General features: G+C 57.6%; 1 protein-coding gene across 1 annotated transcript in view; it reads left to right on the forward strand.

Annotated features, from left to right (window-relative positions):
* Nucleotides 1-307: 307 nt before the first annotated feature.
* CACNG3 (calcium voltage-gated channel auxiliary subunit gamma 3) overlaps nt 308-23,854 on the forward strand; it is a 28,886-nt gene continuing 5,339 nt past the window's right edge. Inside the window, exon 1 of the mRNA XM_027469069.3 lies at nt 308-741. Within this exon, the coding sequence (XP_027324870.1) occupies nt 531-741 (211 nt within the window). The 5' untranslated portion in view covers nt 308-530. The remainder of the gene's footprint in view (nt 742-23,854) is intronic.

Raw genomic sequence — 23,854 nt, forward strand, 5'->3', positions numbered from 1 at the left:
CGAAGCGGGGGGCGGCGGGGGCCGCACCGAGGGGTAGCACCCGGGGGTGGCACCGGGGGGCAGCGGAGGGGTGTGAGGGGTGGAGGGGGGGGGCGGGGGCTGCCCCGCCCGGTGCCGGCCCCCCTCCCGCCCGCCCCGGGGCAGTCCCCGCCCGGTCCCCGCCCGGTGCCGGCCCCCCCCCGGGCGGCGGTTTCCCGGCGGCGCGGCCCCCCCGCGGCCCGCCCTCCCTCCGCTGCCCCCCGCCCCCGCCGCCCCCCGCGGATGCCTTGGCCGGGCGGCGCGGGGGAGGCGCCGGGAGAGGCGCCGCGCTGCCGGCCGCGGGCGCACGGCGGAGCCGCTCCGCTCCGCGCCCCGCTGCTGCTCGGGCCATGCCGGCCGGGCGCCCGGGGGCTCGGCGGCCCCGAGCAGCGCCGCCGCGGGGGCCCGGCTCGCCGCGGGCCGCGGGGGCATGAGGCGCCGAGCGCGGAGCGCGGCGGCGGGCGGCGGCGCCGGCCCTTCCCCTGCGAGCCGCCGCCGTAGGATGAAGCAGCATGAGGATGTGTGACAGAGGCGTCCAGATGCTCATCACCACGGTGGGAGCCTTCGCAGCCTTCAGCCTGATGACCATCGCCGTGGGCACCGACTACTGGCTCTACTCGCGCGGCGTGTGCAGGACTAAGTCCACCGGCGACAACGACACGAGCCGCAAGAACGAGGAGGTGATGACCCACTCGGGGCTCTGGAGGACGTGCTGCCTGGAAGGTACCGACCGCCCGCCGGCCGCCCCGCCGCCCCCGGCCGCTCGCCGGGGCCCTGCCCAGCCCAGAAGTTCGGGGGAGGGCGGGGGCGCCCCGGGACCCCCAGCGCCGGGCCCCGCGCCCCGCGGCCCCCCCGGCGGAGCTCCCCCGGCCGCCGGCCCCTGCCCGCGCAGGAGGGGCACGGGGGGGCCCGGCGCGGCCGGGGGGAAACTTTCTCGGTGGCTCCCGCACACGCAGGACGCGGGGTGCCGGGGGCGGCGGGGAGCGGGGCTGGCTGCGGGCAGCCGCGGTGCCTGCCCCGAGCGGCGCGGTGCGGGTGCGGGTGCGGGTGCGGGTGCGGGTGCGGGTGCCCGCTGTCGGCGCGGCGCGCCTGGGGCTGAGCGGCCACAGGTCCCGCTCCGGGCCCCGGGGCTCGCCTTGGCGCGGGTCGGTCGGCGAGCGCATCCCCGCAGCCGCTCCCCAGCGAGGGCTCTGCAGGCACCGGCTGCGCCCAGCAGTCCTGCAGCCCAGCCCCAGCGGCGTGCCAGCCCTTCCCCTCGGAGCAGCAGAGAGGGGCAAGGTGTCCGGCTGCTGCCCCTCCGCTGCTTCTCCCTCCATCCCTCGGGGACTGCGCCCCACTCCTCGCGTGGGCTGCCCCACGGCCGGGCTCCTGCCTGCCCACCCTCGCAGTTTTGCCCCGCTGCTTTGCCCCTGCTGCAGCAGCACCCCGCTGGAGAGGCTGCTGCGGTGGTCCTGCAGCACAGAGCCCTGCTCGGGGGGCGGTTGCAGCCCAAAGTTCCTGGCTGAGATTTACACGAGCAACAGCAGGCAGGGCTTAACCGTGAGCCTGAGTGGAGCCCGGGTGCTGGTACCTGTGCAGCAAAAAATGGCCGATGGAATCATCCTGGGCGCTAAGTTTTAACATCAATGGCAGCGGCTGGTGGCCTGCAAGCTAACGGGGAGCTGTGGCCCTGGTGCTGTCAGGTTCCCCCGCCCCGGAGCAGCGCCTGGCGGTGGGGGCCAGCGAGCCGTGGCAGCTGAGCTGCGCCTGCCACATCGGAAAGTTCTCGGTGAGTCACGGCCACAGATGCAGAAATCTCCTGCCTGTTCCTGGTGCTCAATCCTAGACCCGGTGAAGTCAGTCGGGGCTTTCTTATTGATTCAAGGAGGTTTTGGATCATGCTCTAATTCCATAATAAATAATTGGAGATAATCTGTCTCCCTTCTCAGGCTGAGGGAACAGAGGAGGCAGCAGACAGGGCTGTGAGAGATGGGATCACTGGAGGCATGAGTAATTTCCAAAATTCTTATTTTTGCTGGCTGTGGGCTTTTTTTCAGTGGATGCTTTATGCTTCCCTCACTGCCATAAATCACTGCTTTGGAAGAAGCTGGTGCAACCCTGGTCTCTCGGGCACAGCATGCTCAGGAAAGGGTTTAACGGTGCTGTGCCGGAGCTCCAGCTGAATCACAGGTCAGCGCCCCAAGCCTGGGCATGGGGCAGGGAGCAGTGGGGATGCGCTCGCTGCCAGGCTCATCTCTGCCCGCTGCTGGCTGTCCCTTGTGGACTGGGCAGGAGCGGGCGCAGAGCTCTGCACAGGGCCGTGCTGGTGCTGCGCATGGGCACAGGCTCTGGCATCCCTTGCATGCGGCTGCGGAGTGCAGGCGGGCAGTGGGGGTGCCCAGTTGAGATCTGTGCAGAGGGGTCCCACCTGGAACCACCCCACACCACCCCCTGCTCAGCGGAGTGTGTGGGGCCACCTGCTCTGGTGCTGGGGCTGCACGGTGCCGCTCATCACCCCCGGGTGTTGCTGGAGAAGTGGCCGTGTGCCTCAGGCCATGAGCCGAGGTGGTGCTGGGGCAGCTTCCCTCCCAGCAGGGCCGGGCTCCCCCAGCAAGGGCCGTTCCTGCTGCTGCTCACCCTGCCATGGGGAGCAGGATCTGTGGGGTGCTCACCAAGGGCCCTCAGGGCAGTGGGTCCTGGGTCTGCTGCTGGCTGGGCCCCGGATTGCTGCGTGCTCCTTGTGTCTGGCTGGAGAGCCAGGAGCATTGCGCTCCTCCATCCTGAGCTGGGAGTGACTCTGGTCAGTGGAGAGGGCCCCTTCTCCTGGGGTGCAGACTGCTTTGAGCACTAAGCAGAGCCTCTGCTCCTTGGGAAGCGCCTGGGCCTTGAGATTCCCACCCCCAGCAGGGTTTTAACGTGTGCTGCGATGAAGGAATTAGGTGGCGAGCGCCGGTCCCTCGTCTGGCTGAGTGTCGAGAGCAGATTATTAAAATGACCAAAGCGAGCGTTGGGTGCTCACTACGTGGCAGCTGCTCCTTAAATACATGTCAGTCACACACACAGTGCCTGCGTGGGAGCGCCTGGCATCACGTGGCCCTACAAAGCCCATGGGCAAAAGCGGATAAATCTTGAATGGAGCCGCAGCAGACCTCTGTAGAGACACCCACGCTGGAAAACACAAATCGGTGATTGACTTGGTACCTGGAGTCGAGGCAGGTGTTTGCAGGCTGCTGTGCTAGGACAGCCTTTGTTTTAAATTGCAGCGTTTGGATTGTAACGATCACTTTTCCTGATATGCAAATACTTCGCAGCCACCTCGCTGTACTTCCCAGTGGGACAGGGGCAGGTTGCTGGTGCCTGTCACACACCATTTGTTTTGGCTTCCTTTTTGGCACGGAAGGTAGGGAGCTCTGCGGAACTTTGGGGATGCTGAAGTTGAGAAATTGCTGTTTAGGGCTTGTGTTGTTTTAGGCAAATAAAAGAACTTTAGTTTCCATCAAACTTAATTAAATTCAGCGTCGTTAAACACTGGGAGCCTCCTCGGGCTCCCTGCTGCACGGTGCAGCTTGGGACTGGCTCCACGGCACCGTGTGGGCACGGAACAGGCAGAGGCAGCGGGAGGATGCGGCCGGGGCTGTGTGAAATGCGGGGTTTTGAAGATGATGTGGTGCTTTCTCTTTCCTCCTCCGTCAGAACTGGCAGGAATAAAGTGCTCTGTCATTTCTGGAGAACCATGAGCGCTGCTCAGCTGCCTCCCGGTGGATACTCCAGCATCCTTCTGTCCCATCTGTCTTTCTGTCTTGCCAGCCCGTCCGTGCTGCGGCCCCCTTGCCGGGGGCTTGGGGCAGTTTTAGGGGACACAGCTGCATGACCGGGGCTGTTCCTGGGCTGCACTGTGCCTTGGGCCTGGACCACCCCTGGGTCCCTGCAGCAGCAGGAGCACGGTGTGTGCCAGCGGTTCATTCCCTCTGCTGATCTTGGGGAACTTTCCCTGGGTTTTATTCTTGTGTTTGTTTTTGTTGTTGTTTGTTTTGTTTTTGTTTGTTTGCTTATTTTGTTTTGTTTTTGTGGAACCCGTCTAGGTTTTAAATATTATTGCAGGTGCTGTGAGCGGATGGCAGAGGCAGGGCTGGGACCTGCATGCCCCAGAGCCATTTTCAGAGCACCCTCACCTCAATTGAGTCCCCCCCCTGCTCCTGCGTCCCAGCCCCTTGCAGCCACGGCACCGGCACGGTGCTGGGAACAAACCAGCTTCACTCCTCTCCCCTCTGGCAAGGCTCACGGCTTCCTGCTCTGCCTTCTCCTCTGTGTAACTCCTACTAGAGTAATTTTCCTAACTTTCTTTGAACATAAAGATTAATCTGTGATATTTAAGCCTCGCTTAGCCACACAAGCCATTTATCCTTATTTCTGCCTGTTCCTAGTGGCTGTACAGCGGTGGGAACATCTTCATCCCTTTTAGCTCCAGCTCACGCTGGTGGTTATCCAGCACCACCCCAAGTCCTTTCCGTGCTGCTGCCTGTCAGGACATCACCTCCGACACTGGAACTACAACTTGCTGTCCTAAATGGGAAGCCTTGGACTTGGCTGTATAAAACCAGCTGTCGCTATATGAGCCCACCGTACAGAGCTGCCAGAGTGCCCCATGCACCTGACCCATCCCCATCATTCACTGGTACTCCAGTCAGACTTTCCTTTGCCATTTGCACCTTTTATCCACAATTAATTCATGTTATCATTAATAAAGACATAGTTATAGCTCAACACTATTCTAGTAACAGATCCCACGTAGAAACATCCCACTGGAAAACAATTTATAATCTCTGCAATCTGCTTGCCAGTCCCTTTAGGAAAGTGATGTTGATTCTGCATAATACGATTCTTTTACTTTTTCAGGAGAGCTAAATCAAATAGCTTGCGGAGCTCTAAATATATTATGATAATGGCTTCCTTTATCAACTAAATTGGTAACCGTAACAAGAAAAATGTATGATGTTTGATGGATCTATTTTCCATGAGGCTGTTAGCCATTTATCACATCCCCTGGCTCCTCCCTGCTGCCGCCTCCGTGCACTAACCCAGAGCTGACGCTGAGTAATTCGGTTCCTACCCTTGCCCATTGCCATGGCTGGTGATGACCAGCACGGTCTAAGTAGACATTCACCAGCTTTTCCTGTCTTCCAGAAATTCACCAAAATGCCAAGATTTATTAAAATCCATTTTAGACCTATTGTTTTAGACCTTAGGCTGTTCTCTTAATGCTCTTGGGACAAAGTTCTTTGGTCCTACCAATTTCACGCTCACACTTAGTAGTGGCTGTTCAGCATCCTCCCTCGTCCCCGATGGAATACGGGAGCCTGTTTGTCTCCAGGTACAGGACAAAAGTGCATGATGAATAAATAATTGTGTGTCACTCCTGCTTCGTGACTGGCAGTTCCGTCCTCATCTAGTAGTGAAATTACACCACTGGTGAGGCTCCTTTCTTCTAACACATCAAAACAGTCCTCCTCCTTCTGCTTAAAGCTTTTGGTTGCAGGTTTATTTTAACCGATCCCATCAACTTCTACCAATATAAAAAGTCCTGAGTTTTGTTCCTTTAATGGCAATGTTGAGTTCCTCTCCTCGGCAGGTCTGACAGAAGCTTGGGGTGTCAGGAAGGCTCCTGCCACAGCTCCCAAGCCACAGGCGTGGCTCTGTGTTGACATTTTCCCCCAGTCAGTTGTGCCCATGTTTGCTTTTGGCTCCGCTGAGCTGAGCTGGTTCTCTGCGAAGGCGTTAAATTGGGCTGCAAGCAGCTGCGCCTGGACGGCCACCAGCTCCTTGCCTGCTTCCAGCTCCTCTCAGTCCCTCTGAATGAGGCCAAGCAGAGAATTTCCCCAAGGTGACAGCAATATTGTTTCTGTTAGAAAGTTATTATCTTTAATTTTTAAAAGCGCCAAGCAAATGTCCCTGAGATTGCAATCATCCATGATAGAGCGCTTTTTCTCGCTACTCATTATAGGTGGGTATTTAAGGAGCTGCTCATCCTGTTCCTCTGTCTGGTTGCTGTCTGTAATAGATTCTCATCAACAGCCCGTCCTGCAATCTAACACTTCTCCATGGCGCTCGTGGTCCGGCTCCGCTGCGCTGCCAGCAGCGCTGGTGCTGGTGTCTCCGGTGCAGCTCCAAGAGCTCCTTGCTCAGCCACGTCGGCATCCCCGGCACGTGGCAGCTCCGTGTCACCGCAGGGGCAGCCCCAGTGAGGGTGTTACTCTCTGCTCCACACTGTGCAGGCAATGCACGGGGAGCCAGGAAAGCCATCAGTGTGAGGAGGGAATGTCGGGGAGCATCAGCATGGGCTGGAGGTGATGGATGGGGACACGGGACAGTGGGAGGGCGTGGGAGGGCTGGGGAGGATGGGTGGAGGGACAGTGTCCTCTTCCCCATGGTATGAGGATGAGGAAGCATCAAATTAAATCGTGTTACAGAAACTAAACAGAGGCACCTAAGATTATAGCGATGGGTAAAGATGAGGAGGGCACGGTTACCCATCTGAGAAGACCTGAGGAAATTACCATGCCACAGGCTTAACCACCCTTCCCTCCTGGCCCCAGAAAGCCCCTCCATACAGGACAGCACTGAGCACAGGCAGGACACACACCCGGCACTGGGGCCAGTTGTGGCTCTGGGGTCAAAGCAGGATGGGACAAAAGCATCGAGCAAGGGGTCAGCAATCTGCGTGTGATAACCCAGGTGTCACCTCTGACCTGGGGACCTAAACTTTGGCTTGGTGGAGAATATGTTGAATTAATTACTGTCCTCTAATGGAGGTGGAAGTCAGGCTGCACCTCTGGCCTGCTCCAGCCCCATGTGCCTGTGGCTTATGTCCAAATGCCAAGAGCCATAAAAAATCCTCCTGGACAGAGCTGGGCCCATGCCGCCTGCCAGCCAGCGCTGCGCTTTCAGGCAGCTGTGCAGCCGCATCTCACTGATGGTTTGAAGGTACCCAGAGCAGATCCGTGCCTCGGCTCGCTCCCACCAGCTCTGCTTTGAGGAATTGGTGCTTGGAACAGCGGGTGCAGAATTTACCCTTGTGGGATGCTGCGGCATTTGTCAGGACAAAAATCCCATCGTCCGAGGCGGTGTAGGGAGCTAGCTCCCACATTGCCTGTGAGCAGCACGTGATGAGTAAAATGTATGCTGCAAACAGCTCAGAAACAGGCATTTTACTGCTGCATAGGCGTGGTGCAGAGTCTGTCATCTCAAGAGCTGTTACTGTTTAATAGAGGTGGAAGTCTGAATCTGAATGAGGCTCAAGTGTTGTTTTTTTCCATGCAAGGTCACTATCTCCATTATGGCTGTAAATAATTAGGGGTGGCTAATGAAGGCTGAAAGCCTGAGCACTGGGGCTGGTGGCTGGGGAGTGTGGCCGTGGCGGGGGGAGGCCGCCCACTGGCTGGATCCTGCCCGCTGCCTGGGGTGGCAACGCCAGCACCGTGCGCACGGGGAGCGGGGAGAGCAGCGGCGACGCTTGGCTCCGCCACACAGTTACACAGCTCTGGCAAATCACTTCTCTTTGCAGGAGCTTTTTGCCTTTCATAGTGTGCAGGTCGGCACGGTGGGGGTGGATTCATTGGTGCTGGTCTCACACAGCTCCAGGAGGCGCACAGCACCCTCAGTGCTGGTCCCAGGGGTGCAGACCCCTCCCCAGCCACTGGCACAGCCTGGCCACACCACGCTCCCTGGCACCCCTGGCACCTCTCAGCAGTGCAGGGCGAGGGGCCAGGTGCTGAGATCCACGAGCCCCCCTGATTGCCCCTGCTGCTTGGGATGGGATGAGGGCAACCAGCCACAGTGTTAAACTTGCTCAGTGCTTCTGGCGTCTCAGTGGTTGGTTTTCACATGGCTCTCACCGTGGATTTTTAATAAACACGAGGTACACTTCATAAATAGACATCAGCCTCCTTTTCCAGGGAGATCAGAATTGCTCCTATAATTCTATAGATGGATTAGGCCATAAATACGGGGTGGGCACGCGGCAGGCTGGGCTCCATCCCTGGCTCACCTTGCAGACGAGGTCTGTGCCTGATGGATGCGCATTGGCAGGGTGCAGGTGCAATGTATCCACCATCAGGAATGCTCACCAGCACCTGAGGGTGCCTCAGAGATGCCCAAGGGGAGGCGCCCACCCCACTCATGGAGTCACTGGGACGCGCCACAGGCAGCCAGCAGGAACGTGCCACGGGGTGCGAGCAGCGGGTGCGCGCTCGGCGAGGGGTTCCCTGCACCCATGGGTGCTGGGAGGAACTGGGGGGCTCTGCCTGCCTGCTACCCTGCTCTGACCTTGGTAAGGGCAGGAACTGTGCTGCAGCATCTAAAAGTCACTTTAATTGTTTACATGACCCTTAGAAGAGGATTGCAGCTGGTGCTTGGCTGCACTTTGGCTTGAGGCTTGGTGTTGAGATGGAGGCTCCCACGTCCCCTTCTAGGGGCTCGCTGGGGGCTCCACTCTGGCTTGCACTTGAGCTTAGCACCACGAGGTTTTGTTGCTTCTATTCTGAAGGATAAGCACCCTGGGGAGCACAGCCGTGTTGCCATTCATTTCATGCAGTCCTCCAGCACGGTCTGTAACGAGCCTCGGCTCGCTCTGGGGGAACGCAGCAGCGGGCGTCTCGAGATATTTCTTTGATTAAGAAGACACCTGCTGTGGTGAAGAATGACAGCGCCTGGGTGACAACTGGTGTCTTCTCCTGGCTCATGTGCATCGGCGGGGCTCTGCGCGGCTCTGCAGAGAGGAGAGGCTTCGGAGCAGTGCTGAGGAGCGAGCACGAGCACGCTGCCTCGCCGTGCCGGGGATCTGTTACACAACCCTGAGTGCAAACACTGCTCGTGTCGCGGGCTGCCAGGCTCAGCCCTGGTGACTCAGGGGCTCTTCATGCATTTTCTTATCTGGCATTTGTGTTACCTTTTAACCGTCTGCTTTCAGCAGTTACTTAACAGAATTTTTCAAGATAGGAAGCTCAGGCCAGGCATGCTCCGTGCTTTGAGCTGTCCGATGTCCTTTGGTCTGGTTACATCAGAGACAGGCTGCAGAACATCAACTTCTCTTAGACATTTTGTGAATCAGAGGCACATCGTGTGACCAGCAGCGCACCAGTGCTTGGGCACGGGATTTCCCAGCCAAAATTATTGCGCACTGGCTGTCCTCTGCAGCTGTGGGCCCTCGTCTATCCGAGGTAGGAGGGGATGCAAGGCAGCAGCTGCCCGAGGAGCGCTCCCGTGAGTGAATGCCTGCTCGTTCATCACCACAGCAGCACGGTGACAGAGTGCTCGTATGGTAACTCGGAATTCTGCATTTCTCTACGAGCCACTGGCCGCCAGGCTCGCAGAGGCTGGTGCACGCTGCAGTCAAGGTGCACGCGTGGCTGTGGCTGCCAGGAATACTAATTCTGGAAGTGCTGCTGTCCTTCCTCCATCTGCTCTGGCCATGCTTTGGGGCTGCCCCCCTGAGCTGGGGCTGCACCGTGCCGTGGTCAGCTCGCCAAACGGAGCCCGGGGGGAGCAGTCCCATCACAACAGGGCTTTGCTGGCATTTGAAATGTGTGGTGTGACAGCTGAGATGTGTTTGTCTTCCTAACACTTGCAAGATTCGCTTGCACATTGGATGACTGCATTTGTCAGGCTTGAAAATATCCCTTTTTTTTCATAGTCATCATGGAGAGAGGAAGGAGAAATTATTATGGCTGCTGAACAGGTAATATCGCATGATGATGTTCTCAGATATTGCCTGTTTCTTATCTCCTGACACCACAATCTGTAGACAAACCTGGCGCTGTCGGGCTGCAGAGGATGCTCAGCTGTCACCACATCGGGTTACTGGGAGCCGCGCTGCTTTATCACACAGAGAGCAGGGTCGCAAGGCAGGCAGGGGAAGGCGGAGAGGAGAGCAGGGAAGGAAAGCAGCCGTGAGGAGCAGGAGCAGGAGCAGCACTGCACCAGTGGCCCTGCAGCCTCACAGGGGCTCCGGGCGTTGCTTTGTGCCACAAGGTTTGTGTTCCAAGGGCAGGGTTGGGCTGGGAGCAGGAGCCACAGCCCCGGAGCAGATCCCTGAGCTCAGGGAAGGTGAATGAGCAGCACAAGGCGTGACTCAGCCCGCGGAAAGCACTAACAAAAGGCAGCATTTGAGGGTGACATTTGGGCTCGTGCTTGCAAATGCTCACTCTTCCAGTTTATTTGGTGATTTGGTAATTGTCCCATAATTGTACCTTTACTCTCAATTCTTTGTGCCTGGAACCGTAAAGGGAGGGGAAAGCAACCCCCAAAGAGGTTACCACCAAATGACTACCCTTTTAAAGCGTTTCTCATTTTAACTTTTAAAACCAGCATGGCCTTACGCTGCTGGGACCTTGGTCGTGCTGCTCCTGTCCCCCACACCCACCCTGCGGGCCCCGGGCTGCCCCCTCCTTCCCTCCCCACAGGGCTGCTCCTTGGTCAGGAGGGAGCCTGGAGCAGACCCCCAGTGCCAGGCTGGCTGCTGTTCACCCAGGTTTTGGCAGCTGTCAGTGCCCCGCAGCAGCAGCAGCAGCAGCACATCACACCACGCCATCACACAAATGATCACAAGGGGCTGCACCAGACGCCTGCTGCCCTGCCACTGGGCTGCCTCCTGCTCCACCAGGCAGGGTGGCTGCCCCCTCCTCACACAGCTGCCCTTTCCCCGTTGTCTTTGCATGCTGTCCTCAGCCTGCAACAGCTCCAGCGTTGCCTTCGCAGCCAGTCGAGGCAGTGACTGCCACCAGGCTGTGCAGCATCCTTGCCAAACCCTCCATTTGCCGGCAGCGGCGCGCTGCTCGCCCGGCCTTATCGCAGCACGGCAGCCGTGCGGAGCTGGGGAGATGTGGACGGGGGCAGCACCCTGGGGCCTCCCAGGAGCAGGACTCCCCTCTCAGCCCCACCACCCTGAGGTGCTGCTGTCTGTGCGCTGAGGATGGGCTGGCTGCCTCGTGCAGCCTCCTTCCATCCGCTCCTGGGGAGTTTCTTCTCATTCCTCAGCAGGCTCCAGCCAAGGAGGAAAGTGTTTTATCTGTGTAACTCTTTGGCCTTTCCTCCAACAGGAAAAGCTGAAGGACAAGAGTGATCCTGCCTTTAACAGGGTATGAAAATGGCAGTCCGAGGTGTGAGATCCCTTCGCCTGGGGGGGAGACAGGACCCGTACCTTCTGCCTCTGTCACCAAACAATTGAAGCATGCTCCAGTGAGGGCGTGGGGATGGCGATGAGACCCTGAGGGGGGTGGTGTGCATGCTCATCATGTTCGTTTTCAACAATATCCACTCTGCACATCTCCCAGCCTGCCCCAATCCCCAGTGCTGCTGCACAAAGCGCGTGCCCCGCAGCTCGGCCAGGAGGGTGCTGTGGGAAGGACCCGCAGGGGCTGCCACGATGAGCCCCAGCACCCGTGTAGCCGTGTGCCGTGTGGCTTCTGTGTTTGTCCCAGCTCCCTGACGGCTGAAGTGACAGACAGACGTGTCAGCGCCTCCGCCGGGAGCCGCGTTCTCGCAGCCGCTCTGTCGGCACCGAGCGGGAGCTCTGCTCCCCGGGGAGCAATCGGCGCGCTGGGGTGTGCGGCGGGTGGCACTCTGCCTGCTGAGCTGTGCGGTGCCCACAGCCCTCACCTGCTCTTGGTACGGCCGAGCTGGTGTCCCTCACCCTGCGGTTTGGTGCCAGCTCGGTGCTGGTAAAGCTGCGGCAGCTCGGTGCTCACATCGGGTACTGCCTGCTGTGCCACAAGGGGCTAGGGAGCGGTCCTGTCTCTTAGGCAAGGGGGTTTCATGGTAGGTGAGAGCTGACACTTAGAAACCATCGGCATTGTCAGTTTGGGCAGATCTCACCCCCAGAATGAGCAAAAAAGTAGGAAAAGCAGAATGTCCCATTGGCATCTGGGAGCTTTGTGCCAGCTTCTGGGTTTCATCTTAGCTAGCTCCTCTCGGGCTGTAGCAGCACCTGGCTGTGTGTCATTTCAGCTCCTCTCATGCAGAACTTATTTCCAGGGCCATGGTGGGGGCCCTGACACCCAGCACAGGCACTGGGGCTGGCCCCAAGCTGCACAAACAGCCCCAGCCCTGCCCTGGGGTGCAGCCTGGTGCCTCCTCCAGCCCCAACCACCACAGGTGCATCAGCAGGAGGGCAGCTGTGTGCCATGAGCATAAAGCGGGCTGCTGAGCTGCAGCTGGGACAGACCCATTAAAAGTGCTGCCACAGGGCACTGCTCTCCTGGGGGGATGTGTGCTGTGAGCTGAGTGAGGCTGGGGGCAAAGCTGTGCCCCCTGTGCAAGCCTGAACCGAGGGCAGGGGAAGGCACCTGCATCGGTGGGGGGCACAGCCCTGCTGTGCTCAGAGCCGATGGCAAAACATCTCCTAGCTTCAACAGCAGTAGGGTGGGCTCTGGTGCATGAATTAAGGCAAAGTGGGAAGGAAATGGAAAGCTCTGGCACCAGCTGCGGAGCTGTCTGCTTGCCTGTGCTTCTCAGGGTCTTTTACTTTTTTTTTTTTTTCCTCCTTCCCCCCCTCCTCAAATCTATATCGGGCTGCTGCCTCTGAAAAGGGAAGAGCCGTGTGGGAGCTGGAATTGTTTCAAAGCCCTGCAGTTTCTCTAGCAAAGCGCACCGTGCTTTGAGGCGCTGGGGGAAGCTGAGGCCCTTTTGCAGTCAAGGTGAGTGCAGGAGCCCGGGGGGCTCAGGCTGCAGCACTGCCCTGCAGGTGGGTGGGCAGAGCAGGAGGCTGAGGCAGCAAAATCCAAAATCCCACATGCAGGCAGGAGAGGGGGAGATGATTGCCCATGGTGGCTCAGGAAAGGTGCTCGTGGTGCCCTGGTGCCCCTCGTGCAATGGGCAGAGCCCCCCTGCTCCTGCAGCCCTCCCTGTCCCCACTCCCCAGGCACCAAGCACACCGCAGCTCACACAGCTCAGGAGCATTCCCCATGGCAAAGTCTTCCAGGGCTCGATGGGCTGGGATAGGTGCTGCTTAATGGAAAGTGCTCTGAATTTTGGGGAACCTGGCAGTGCCTCTTTGTAGGCATCTTTCCTTTCCCTGCTCCTGGCCAAAGGGACCAGCAGAGCCTCCGCTGCCCTTCATGAGCGTTCCTGTTCCTGTGCCAGCAGCGTGATGCCCCCTGAGCTCCCTGAAACAAATAGGTTTTGATGGATGCAGTCCCTTTTAGTGCATCAGCTGAAAACTTCAAATATTTATATTGTTAGGCAGAAGTGACAAGAAGTATATAAAAAAAGCAGGTATTGGAGTGGCAATCCCATATTTGAAGTTCAAGTACTTAGCTTCAAATTAGCACTGTAAGAGAAAGAAAAAAGAAATTTAATATCATTTTTGCAAGGAAAACAACCTGCCAAGCCTCCTCCCAGGCTAAATGTGCTTTAAAGATTGACTGTGTGGCTGTAAAAACTATTGATGAACTGTAAACATGAAAAGATCGCCCTGCTCGTGGCCTGTCAAAAGCATTAGGTTGGAAATGCTCTGTGCTCCGCTCCAGCATGACTCACCGAGTCCTGAGCAAATGTGTTTATTTGTAAAGATCCCTATTTCAGAAATAGTGACCTTTTTAATGCCTCGTGCAGTGAGCTCAAAAATTCTAAATTGCCTTTTGGCATCTTCCTAGTCTCGCTGAAGCTCTGACAGCGCTTTCCATGGCGATTTACATATTTTTAGCCTTGATAGTCTGTACTGTGTGACACCTTTGAGAACTGATTTACTGTTCACAGCCCTCAAAATGCAGTTGGGCATCAGTGGCACGGGGCTGGGACCAGAGCGTGCAGGAGGGCAGGCAGGGAGCGGCGGTCCTGCCTGTGCTGGGATGTGCCAGAGCCTGGGGCCATGATCCCTGCTGAGCTGAGTGCTTGCTCTCACCCTGCAAATTGCCCATTTCCAAGCCCAGTTGGCCAGGCTTCACCTTCCCCTCTTAAATCTTGTTGTGGTTTCTCTGCTGGGCAGAGACCTCTCTTGGGACGGGTGGGCCGTGTTGTGGGAGCTGGGCTCTTCACAGTGCTTCATCCCAGCTTTGTCCCAGCCTTTTGCCTCTTGGAAATTTTGTCATTTAATGCCTGCCTCGAGCACACGGTGCTGTTAGCAACACACCCAAGCAGTCCCTTCACCTTGAAATAGGGAAGAACCTTTTGGTGCTGTTACTCCATGCTGTGATGGGTGAAAGCACCAGCTCAGCTCTCCCAGCTCTCTGGGTCCCTCCTCGCCTGCGTGTCCCCAGTGTCCTCCTCCAGTGGCACCAAGGCAAGTGGTTGCCAGTGGCCTCAGCCCTGTCCTCATGTTTGTGGTCTTCATTTTGGGTGTCCTGTCATTGCTCTCAATGTGTGATGATGGGAACATCCCATCCAGTGGAGGTCTGACTGCAGCAACCTCCAGGTCCTGGGCTGGGGACCCCCTTGTGAGGCTGGGGACCCCTAGGGGCTGGGGCAGGACCCCTGGCAGAGCTGATTTTTCCCCCCCCCAGAGCTGCAGAAGCCTCGGTGCTAATTGCTTGCTCGGCTCTTCTGGCATCTCTGAGCGCTGGGATGTGACTCTGCTGCATATGAAATGTCGCACTTGTTATAACAGTTATTTAACGTTCCTCCGTCCTGTGACTAACGCTTCTGCCGTTTTTGTCTAGGAACAGGAGATAGCATTGCTCCTTTCTGTTGTTGTTGTTCATCCTAATGCATCAGGGAAAGATGTTTTGATGGTTTTTCTACTGTTTGTTTGCGTCCTTTATCAGCGCTCTACAATTTTGAGTTGCTGATTTAAATTCAGAGTTATGAATATCTCCTTTCTTCTTTTTGTTGGGCATGTTTTTATTTTTACGGCTGTTTACATATTAACCAGGCAGCTTTTAAACTGGTGCAAACCCACATCTCCGTTGTGAATTGGGGGGTAAAACGCTCTTAAATCATTCCCTATTCACAGCTGTGCTTTTATGTTTAAATCTCTCCTCCGAACTGATTTGGCTTATAATTGTTTTCTGCTCTGTGAATTGGCCTTTAAAGCACTGAGAATATATGTTAGTGCCTTGAACTTCACTCTGTTTGCCCATAAGAAGTGCAATCAAGCCACGATTCCTTGGACCTGAGCAGCAACTAGTTTTTAATTTTTTGATCCATTCCCCTTCAGCTGTCAACACAGTCTAAAATAGCGCTCCCTGTGTGAGATGCCATGCTTCAGAGCTATGAAATTGTCATTTATAGGTTTTTAGAAATTCAGAGGACATTTTAATACTGGCGAAGTGAAACCTCCAGCTTCCCATCATAATGCAGCTTTCTCTCCTACTTATTATAAATAGGTACTTAAGCAGCCTCTGGTATAATCTGTCCTCTGGTACAGCTCAGGGGGCTGAAGCAGACACCAGAGCACCACAGCTTGTTCCTTCTCTATATATTAATTCTGGTTAAACAAGTGGCCATTAATTCAGACAGGATCTTTTTTTTTTTTTTTAAATTTTGATCCTTGTTTTTTCCACCTTGTCCTTTCTGAGTGCATTTTTTCATTGATTTTTAGCATTCTGGCTGTACAGATCTCTCCATAGGGTTCAGAAACGCTACGCGGGTCAAATGTGCTCCAATAAACGAGCCAGTCCCGTCCCTTTGGTTTGTTATCCCAGCTTGCAGCCGTGATGTGCAGGCAATTAAAGGTCTGCCCTTTGCTTTCCTGACAAATTTTGCTCTCACCGCTCAGTTTCATGCTGGAGGAGGACTTGTTTGTGCCCTGGTTCCTCTCTCCTGTTTTGCTGCTGGCTTCGTGCCCTCGGGCTGGGGCTGGTCCTGGCTGGAGGGCGGGTGGCGGATGGGAGCTGCTGTGCTCCACGCAGGAGGGTCACCCCTACAGGGCTGCTTTCTGAGCAGCTGGGCAGCAGTCTGACAGGGGCAGTTTGGGCACAGTCCTGAGTCCTGCACGTGGCTCTGTAATGGTTGTGATGGGGAGAAATGGCTGCGAACACGGGGGGGCTGGGTTAGGGACATGCGGCAATGAGGACCAAAAAGCATCACAGTGGAAAACCAAGGGAGAGAAAACAGCATGAGCGGGGGCATGGGATTTGTGTCCAAATAAGAGCAGGAGAGGGTGTGAGTTTCAGTAATTAAATGAGAGGCCATTAAGGCAGCACAGATGATCGTGGGGAAGCGGAGCCCAGCATTAAGAGGAGCTGCAGGGCTGTCTGGGAGCGGTGGGGATGGGTGCTGGGTCCGGTGGGTGCTGAGTCCAACCTTCACACCGGGCAGAAGGTCAATGAAGCATTGCAGTAATGGTGCCTGGTCCCATCTGCGGGGCTGACAGGGCTGCACGGCTTTTGGAGGTGGAAGCTGGGCCTCAAACCCTTGGCAGCAGCCAGAGGAGTGTGTGGCAGGTGGCAGAGCCACGCTGGGCACCTCTCCCGGGGCTGAGCTGGCCACCCCAGCCACCCACAGCCACAGACCAGGCTGGGGGGGCGAACCCTTCCCTGAAGCTTTTTGGTTAACCCACCCGAACCCGGTGTCTGCGGAACAACCGAGGGCTGGATCCTGCCCTGGTGCTCCCTGCCTGTGCCTCGGGCAGACCTAGCTCTGACTCCTGCCTGTCTCTTGCCATCAGTATCTCCGAGCTGGCAAATGAAAGATTAAAAAATCCTGGAGTTGTATTAATTTAAAAGGATAAACTCAATCAGCAAAGCTCATTACTTCCTAGCACGTGGCTTATTTACACTGATTCTGGTGGCACCAGCCCTCACTCTGCTATCATGGCAATGTCAATTACGTTTCAGAATAAAAATCAATGTTTATTTGCTGTTAAAGACGAAACAAGAAACAGCTTCCTCAGAAGTGCTGGGAGCTTCCCCAGCCTGCTCTCGGTGCTGGTGCCCTGGGGGCTCCCCAGCTGCCACGGGGGCTCTGCCCTCAGCCCCATCTCGCCCCCACCCTGCTGTGCTGACCTCTGGGGGGGGAAAGCCCCCGACCCCCAGCAGCTGCTTCCATCGCTGGGCATCTGTGGTCCTTGGAAAGCTCGAGTGATGGGAAGGAAACCCAGGGGAGCGTGGGGGTGACCTGAAAGGCAGCTCCGGTGCGTTACCTGATTGCTTTTATAATGAGAAAACCAAAGCTGAACCCTCGAAGAGTGCTAGAAATTACCCATCCTTTTCAAACTTTTTTTCCTCTATTATTCAGAATTGTTTTGCTTTTCTGAAGTGCCTTGTGTAGGTTGTAGCAACCCCACAGATTCCAGAATGGGAGATGATGAGTCACTGTCAAAATGTAGATTTTTTTTTTTCCCTTTTAGCAATGCTGAGGGAGTAAAGTCTGTGACATGCTGAGCGCTGGAGCATCCCTGGCTAAAACTGGCAGAAGTTCCCAGTCCACCCATTGGTGTGAGAGCCTGGCCGTGCCCACAGCTGCCCCCACGGGGATGCCTGGGCCCCCCCAGCTCCAACACAGAGCTCTGGGCTCACCCCTTGGTGGATCTGTGCCTGGAGGGCTGCATCTCCAGCTGGTGGGGGGCTGCAGCATGTGGCAGAGCAGGTCTCTGTGTACCCCCAGCCCCGGAGTGCCCACGTGTGCCTCGCTGAGCGTCCCATGGCAGCGGGCACCAGGCTGGGGCATCCCACGCTCAGCCTTGGCTGGGGGATGCGAGCCTGGGCACTGCTCCCTGCCCCCCGAGCTGTGGGTCCTCGCCACCTGGGGCCAGGTCCTGCTGCACTTCTGCTGCACATGTTCCAGCTCCTGTCTGAAGCAGCATCAGCGCCCGGCCGGTGCTGTAACCGCAGAGCCCGCCTCTGCCGCCTCCTTGCTGTTGCACTTGTTTAATTTGACTTGGGGTTTTTCCACTGCTTTTTTACCAGGAAAAAAAAAAAAGATCCTTCAGAAAATGCATATCTGTGTAGGTGACTCTGCTGAGACACCAACCACCACCACAGAGAGGGGGAGAGGGTGTGAAAGAGACGGAGCCAGGTTCTGCGCCACCGCCCCGCTGGGGATCTGGCACGGGGCCACTGTGGGAAGCGGGGATGTGCTGGGGGGAGCTGGTCCTGGGGCGAGCTGGTGTCCTGGGGGGTGTCCTGCTGCTGGGGCAGTATTTGGGGAACCCATCCCAACCCACAAGGAGCAGAGGGAGCTTTCCAGCCATCGCACATGCTTCGTCTTAATTTAACTTCTCACCAATGAAGTTTGTGCAAGCAGATGCCTTGTAAAGAGGTGACAGCCCGTGATCTGGGGGGCCACAAAGCTGACCTCGTGGTGGGGACAGGTTGCTCACCTGAGTCCCTAAGTCTGCCGTGGCTCTGGGAGCAGAGCAAGCTCCAGCTGAGCAAACACCTACCCAAGGCGTTCAGATGCATTCGGCAGCATCCTCGGATCAAGCAGCTCTTCCAGCTGAGTTGCCATCACCACTGGTTTGAGGAGCTCCTAACAGCCCCACCACCTTCCCTTCGCTTCCCCAAGCTGCTCGTGTTGCGTTTGAATCCCGTCTGTGCTGAGGAGGTAGCAGTGAGGAGGTGAGCGCTGTGCTGGGCTTTGTTTCAGAGGAGCTGGGGGCGGCAGCCTGCCTGCGGGCACCGCTGCTCACATCCAGCTCTCGGGGAGAGGGGAGCAGCCCAGGGGTGCCCCCAGGCTTGGGGTGACTGACACTGGCAGTGAGGGCTGGGAGAGCTCTGCCGTGCTGGGGCATTGCCCTATGTGAGAGAACAGCGGCCCTAAACTCTCAGTCTGTGCCCACCGCTTGAATTGGGAGCACTGGGGGGTTTGCAGGGAGCTGCTTTTGGGCAGATGGTGCAGGCTGAGCCCAGTCTGGCAGCAGCATGGTGCTTTTGGGGCTGAGAGCCTCTTGCCAGGACAGGAGAGGTGCCCTGCGGTAGCTGCTCGGTGCCACCACCCCCATGGCACAGCCACTTGTCCCTGCGGTGGTGGCCGGGCCCCCCGCAGCCCTGAGCGCCCGAGGTTTTGCAGCTCCGCAGCAGGGCCCCTGTGCAAACAGCCTCGGGATCCCTTGCAGAGCGGGAAGCTGGGGAAGGATAAAGATGAATTTCCTTCCAACTCCCCAGGCATCTGGGAGGTGGGCGGAAGGTAAAAAAAGATGAGCCTTGAAGTTTTAATTCCTTAGAGATATTTAGGTACCTTGCTCTTGTTACTCGAGGGAGCTGAGTGCCTGAGCTCATAACCCAGCACTTTGTAGCCGAGCTTTGACCTCTGCTTCTCCACTGGATGTTAAATTTCAGAGAACTTCGGGCACAGCGGCCACACCACTTGCTCCATGCAGCTTAGGCCCAATAAGTTGTCTTTGGGATAGCCGTTCCTGTAGGCCATGGCTCATGAGACAACTTGCCTGAGCTTACCAGGACGTGCCAAGAGCCCAGGTCTGAAATTTGACCTTGCAGGAGGGCTGAACTCCCGGATGGGGATGGCAGGAATACTGCTCATCTCCCCAGGTCTTAGTTCCCACACCGAGGGAGCAGCAACAGCCAGAACAGTGCCTGAAAAGTGTTTCACTGGATGAGAAGTAATGAGATTTTTAGAACCCAAACTAGAGCCTTTTAGTCTTTTGGCTTTCCAGGTTGCGATCAATATTCTTGGCCGTGTTTCCACCATCAGCATCATGAAAATCATAGTTCTGTCGCAAACCCCTCCTTCCCCCTGCCCACCCCCTTCCAATAACCCTCCCTGGGGGAAAGTGCTTTGAGGGGAAAAAGACCTGAGATAAAATCAATTAATTGCCTTTGCATTCTCTGATAAATGCAGTGCAGAGAGTACGTACTTCGCAATACAAATGAACTAAAGCAGCAGCAACAAAAGCCTGTTGAAAGGAAACATTACCCCATAAGAGCAGCCTGCTCCGAGCACCAGGCTGGTGGTGGTGTGCAGGGGCTGCTCGGGGTGCTCCGACCCGATGGGGTGAGAGGGGTGGAGGAATCCTGCAGAGCACGGGATGAACAGGAGCCCGGCGGGGGGCAGGAGGTGGATGCCTTTTCAAAACGAGAGAATGCAAAATGTGTTATGTGAGTTCATCTCCTCCAAATTAAACGTTACCTGAAAGGCAGGGCCATGGTGAGGCTGGAGTAATCGGGCAGATCCGCTCTGCATGTTGGTGATCCAGTTCTCACGTACCGTGTTTTCATGTGAAGTGCCCTGCAAGGTTCCTCAACTGGAGAAGGCTGCCCTGCCCTGCCCTGCCCTGCTGGGGACACTGGGGGCACCCCTCCAGCTGCCCACCCAGGGGTGCCCCTGGATTAAAGCAGTGCCATTAAATCAGGACCGTGAACCAAAGCTCACTGGTGGTGCAGAACACGGACAAATGCTTCTTGTGGACTTGCAATGGATTTCCGCGGGGCTGAGCAGGGAGAGGGGAGGAGCAGACAACTCAGGGCAGGTGGCACCTGGCCAGCAGCGAGGCTGGGGATGCTCGTGCTGCCCCAAGCCCCCACAGGGTGCCCAAAGCTTTGATGCATCCTCCCAAGCCCGCAAGAGCAGGAGAGCAGGACCTGCTCATGTGCCCCCCACCCCGGCTGCTCCCCCCCTGCACTGCTCATCCATCACATCAGGGGTGGCCGGGCTCCTCCAGCCCCACGGAGGGGCAGGGGGCTGCTTTGTGCCCTCTTACACAGCAGAGGCTTCAAAACAGCCTGCACGGGGAGCACGGAGCCGAGCTGCTGAAGGACACGCTCCTGGGGGCCGGCCTGGCCCAGCGCCGCGGTGAACTCATCCGCAGAGGGCATGATTCATCCCGAGCTCACCCTGCTCCGTACGTCTCGGACACTCAGTGCCAGAGTATTTTACTGCTCTTGGCTGCTGGTAGGCTCCCGTGTGCCCAGCCCTGGGGATGCTCCTCCTGCCCTCGGTGCAGCCGTGGGGCTCTGCAGCCAGCACCAGGCTGTGCACGGGGTGGGTGCAGGGGAGCAGCGAGCTGTGCCGCCGTGATTCCCTCCTGCAGGAGGGACTGAGGGAGAGCAAAGCAAGCCAGCAGCACGGAGGGCAATGTAATATGACAAAGGATTAACTTGCTGGCTTCACGGCTGGCTCTCCTCCAGCTAGCTGCCTCAATCCTTTTTTCCCCAGGCTCCTCACCGCTGCCTGTTGGCTGGGCACTGTCCACGTCTGTTTGCACAGCTGGGGGGCACAGGGCATGCACTTGCATGGGGAGAGTTGGGCTTGCTGACAGTCCTGTGTGATGGATGTGCCCAGTGGGTTAGCGAGAAGGCAATGAGGATCTGGTTATTCGGCACAGAAAAATGCAATGGGAGAAGCTGGCCAGTGCCAGGGCGGGCAAGTGGAGGCTCTGGAGCAGGGCTGTGCAAGTCACAGCGAGAGGAGCCAGCTGCCAAACAGCCCAGGCTCTGGGCAGGGAAGCGCAGCGATAAGCTAAGTTGGCTAATCGGGATTCACACTGACAGGGAGAGAAAATTACCCAGATCCAGCACAGAGGCAGCTAAGCGGGGAATGGATAACCACAGCAGCGTTCTGCCTTTGCTCCAGCTCTCCCAGCCAGCAGATGAATTAAAGCCCAGGTGGTGTGACTCACGCACGCAGAGCAGGGTCACTTTGCCAGCACGGGCATCAGCTGTGGAAATGCCAGGCCAGCGGGCTGGGCTGAGCCCAGCACCCCCAGAACAGCCCCTTCCCAGCAGCAGCAGCTTGCCTTCTCCTCCTGCAGCAAGAGAGGAGCCCAGCTTCAGGGCTCCCGGTGAGTCCCAGGCTGCTCCTGCCCCGGTGCCCTGGCAGGAGCTGGAGGTTTCTGGGGGTGGGTGCCCCGGCTGTGCCCCCAACTGCAGCCCTGCTGAAGGAAGAGTGGGCAGGGGGCTCTGGAGGTCCAACAAAACCCAACCCCTCTTCCTTTGCACCCGCAGTGCTCTTGTTGGTAGGGCTCCTGCTGTAAAACAAGGAGAAAGCCCCAGATTTCGAGTTGTCTCCAGGTGGCCTCAGGGTGCGTGGAGCCCTGCGGTGCGAGCAGCCCGGCCAGGAGCTGTGTTTTTGTGTTGTGTGTGCTGTGTGTGTGCTGTGTGTGCGCTGTGTGTGTGCTGTGTGTGTGTGTGTGTGTGCGTGTGTGTTTGTTGTGTGCTGTGTGCTTGCAGCCCGGGCATTTTTTTGGAGCTGGGGCGTTCTCTGCGCACCAGGTGACCGCGCGGTCGCCGTGGTAACGAGCATCGGGAGCAAAAAAAACGAAATAAATGTCGGGGCGTGAAAGGGATGCGGCGGGGCCGGGCCGGGCTCCCCGCGGCCCTCGTTTGTTCGAGCCCCGGGGGCAGCGCCCGGGGGTGCGGGGGGAGCTGCCCGGCCCCTGCTGGGCGGGGGGGGCTCCCTTGGCCCCGGGGTGGGGCAGATTTTGGCAAACCTGCTGCAGGGTGAGGGGCTGGCAGACCAGGAGCATCGCGAGCCCCGTGAGCACTGCCTCTAAAGAAGCCTCCAGACACGCAGGTTGCAGGCAGGTTGAGTCCTGCAGCTGAGCAGAGGCTCTGTTCCTCCGCTGGGAAAGTCACTTCTCAAAAAAATACATAGATTTTTATGTCTGTGGCAATCGAAGTGTTCTGGTGGGACAGGCAGCACTGCAGCAGGGGTTGCACATCCCAGCCGGGAGCAGCAGCCCAGGCTGGGCACCTCGACCCCTGCCATGGCATCCTGCAGCTGGGGAGCTGCACCCGAGGCTTGGTCTCCAAACTCCTTTCCCACGTGGAAAGTTTTCTCTTAATCAGATAATGAGTGCTGGCCACATGAGCCTGCTGAGCAGGCTGTTTCAGAGGGAAATGTCCCCGTCTTGTGAGCCTGTGCACTTGGAGGAGATCCTGTACCATCCTGGGGGGGGCTTCCCTTGCTAAAGGGAGCTTTGCAACCCCTGCAGGTCAGGGACAGCAAACGGGCACAGCACAGTGCAGGCGGTGAGCTTGGCTGGTGCCCAGACAGAGCAAGGACCTGCCTTGGCTGGGTGAGGAAAGGGAGAGATCTGGGGGGAAGCTTGGGGGGCCTGGGGCAGAGCCTGGCTGGCAGGTACAGGGAGAGGGGAGGAGAAGGTGAGTGGAAAGCCAGGAGCAGGGGCGGAGGAGGAGGGAGGCTGTGCCGAGGCTGCTGTCCTTGCCGTGCCCGGTGCCTCCCCACCCATTTGTGCTGCCCGTTCTCAGCCTCCCCAGCGCCCGCAGTTCCCAAAGCAACGGCAGCAGGCGCTTCTCCCTCCGATGCCGCGTCTCCGCGTGGATGACAGCTTGCCACCTCCAGAGCTTCATCTCCAGGCTTTAATTGATGCCTGTCACGATGCTCAGCTCCCCCGAGCTGGAGCTGGAGAGCGGACTGACGGTGTGCTGCTGGGGATGCCGTGCAGGATGGCTTCTCTCGCCCAGCGCCCCGTCCCCCAGCAGCACATCCCACGAGAGAGGGGACACAGCCAGCATGGCCTGGCGCTGCTGTCACACAGAGCTGCTCCCATCGAGCTGCTGTGGGCTGGAAAAGCCATCACTGAAGGTGGACACAGCTCTTCTGAGAGGGATGGGGCACGGGATGAGCAGCGCATCTTGCAATGGCTTTTGGCAAGCCAGAAGTCGGTGGCACAGCAGTATGAGCAGGGGACAAGTCCCTGGGACCTGCACCACTGCAGCGCGTGGCTGTGAGATGTTTGCTGGCAGGGCCCCCGCTGCCATCTGTCCCGCACCAAGCTCTGCGTGAGCGTTGGCAGCTTTGTGGAAGGGCCATAACCCGAATGGGATGGCGAGAGGGATCCCTCCCACCTCAGCCTGCCCTGACACCGCGGGGAAGCCATGCTCCGTGCCTGGTTACCCATTTATAACGTCAAGGACAACATTTGTCAGTGCTGCAGAGAAAGCACCGGGCATACCCTGGCACTTGTGTGCTGCTTCCTCCGGAGAAGGCAGCTCTGAGAGTCCTGCAG

This window comes from Anas platyrhynchos, chromosome 15 (assembly GCF_047663525.1).
Source record: "Anas platyrhynchos isolate ZD024472 breed Pekin duck chromosome 15, IASCAAS_PekinDuck_T2T, whole genome shotgun sequence".
NCBI classification, from domain to species: Eukaryota; Metazoa; Chordata; class Aves; order Anseriformes; family Anatidae; genus Anas; species Anas platyrhynchos.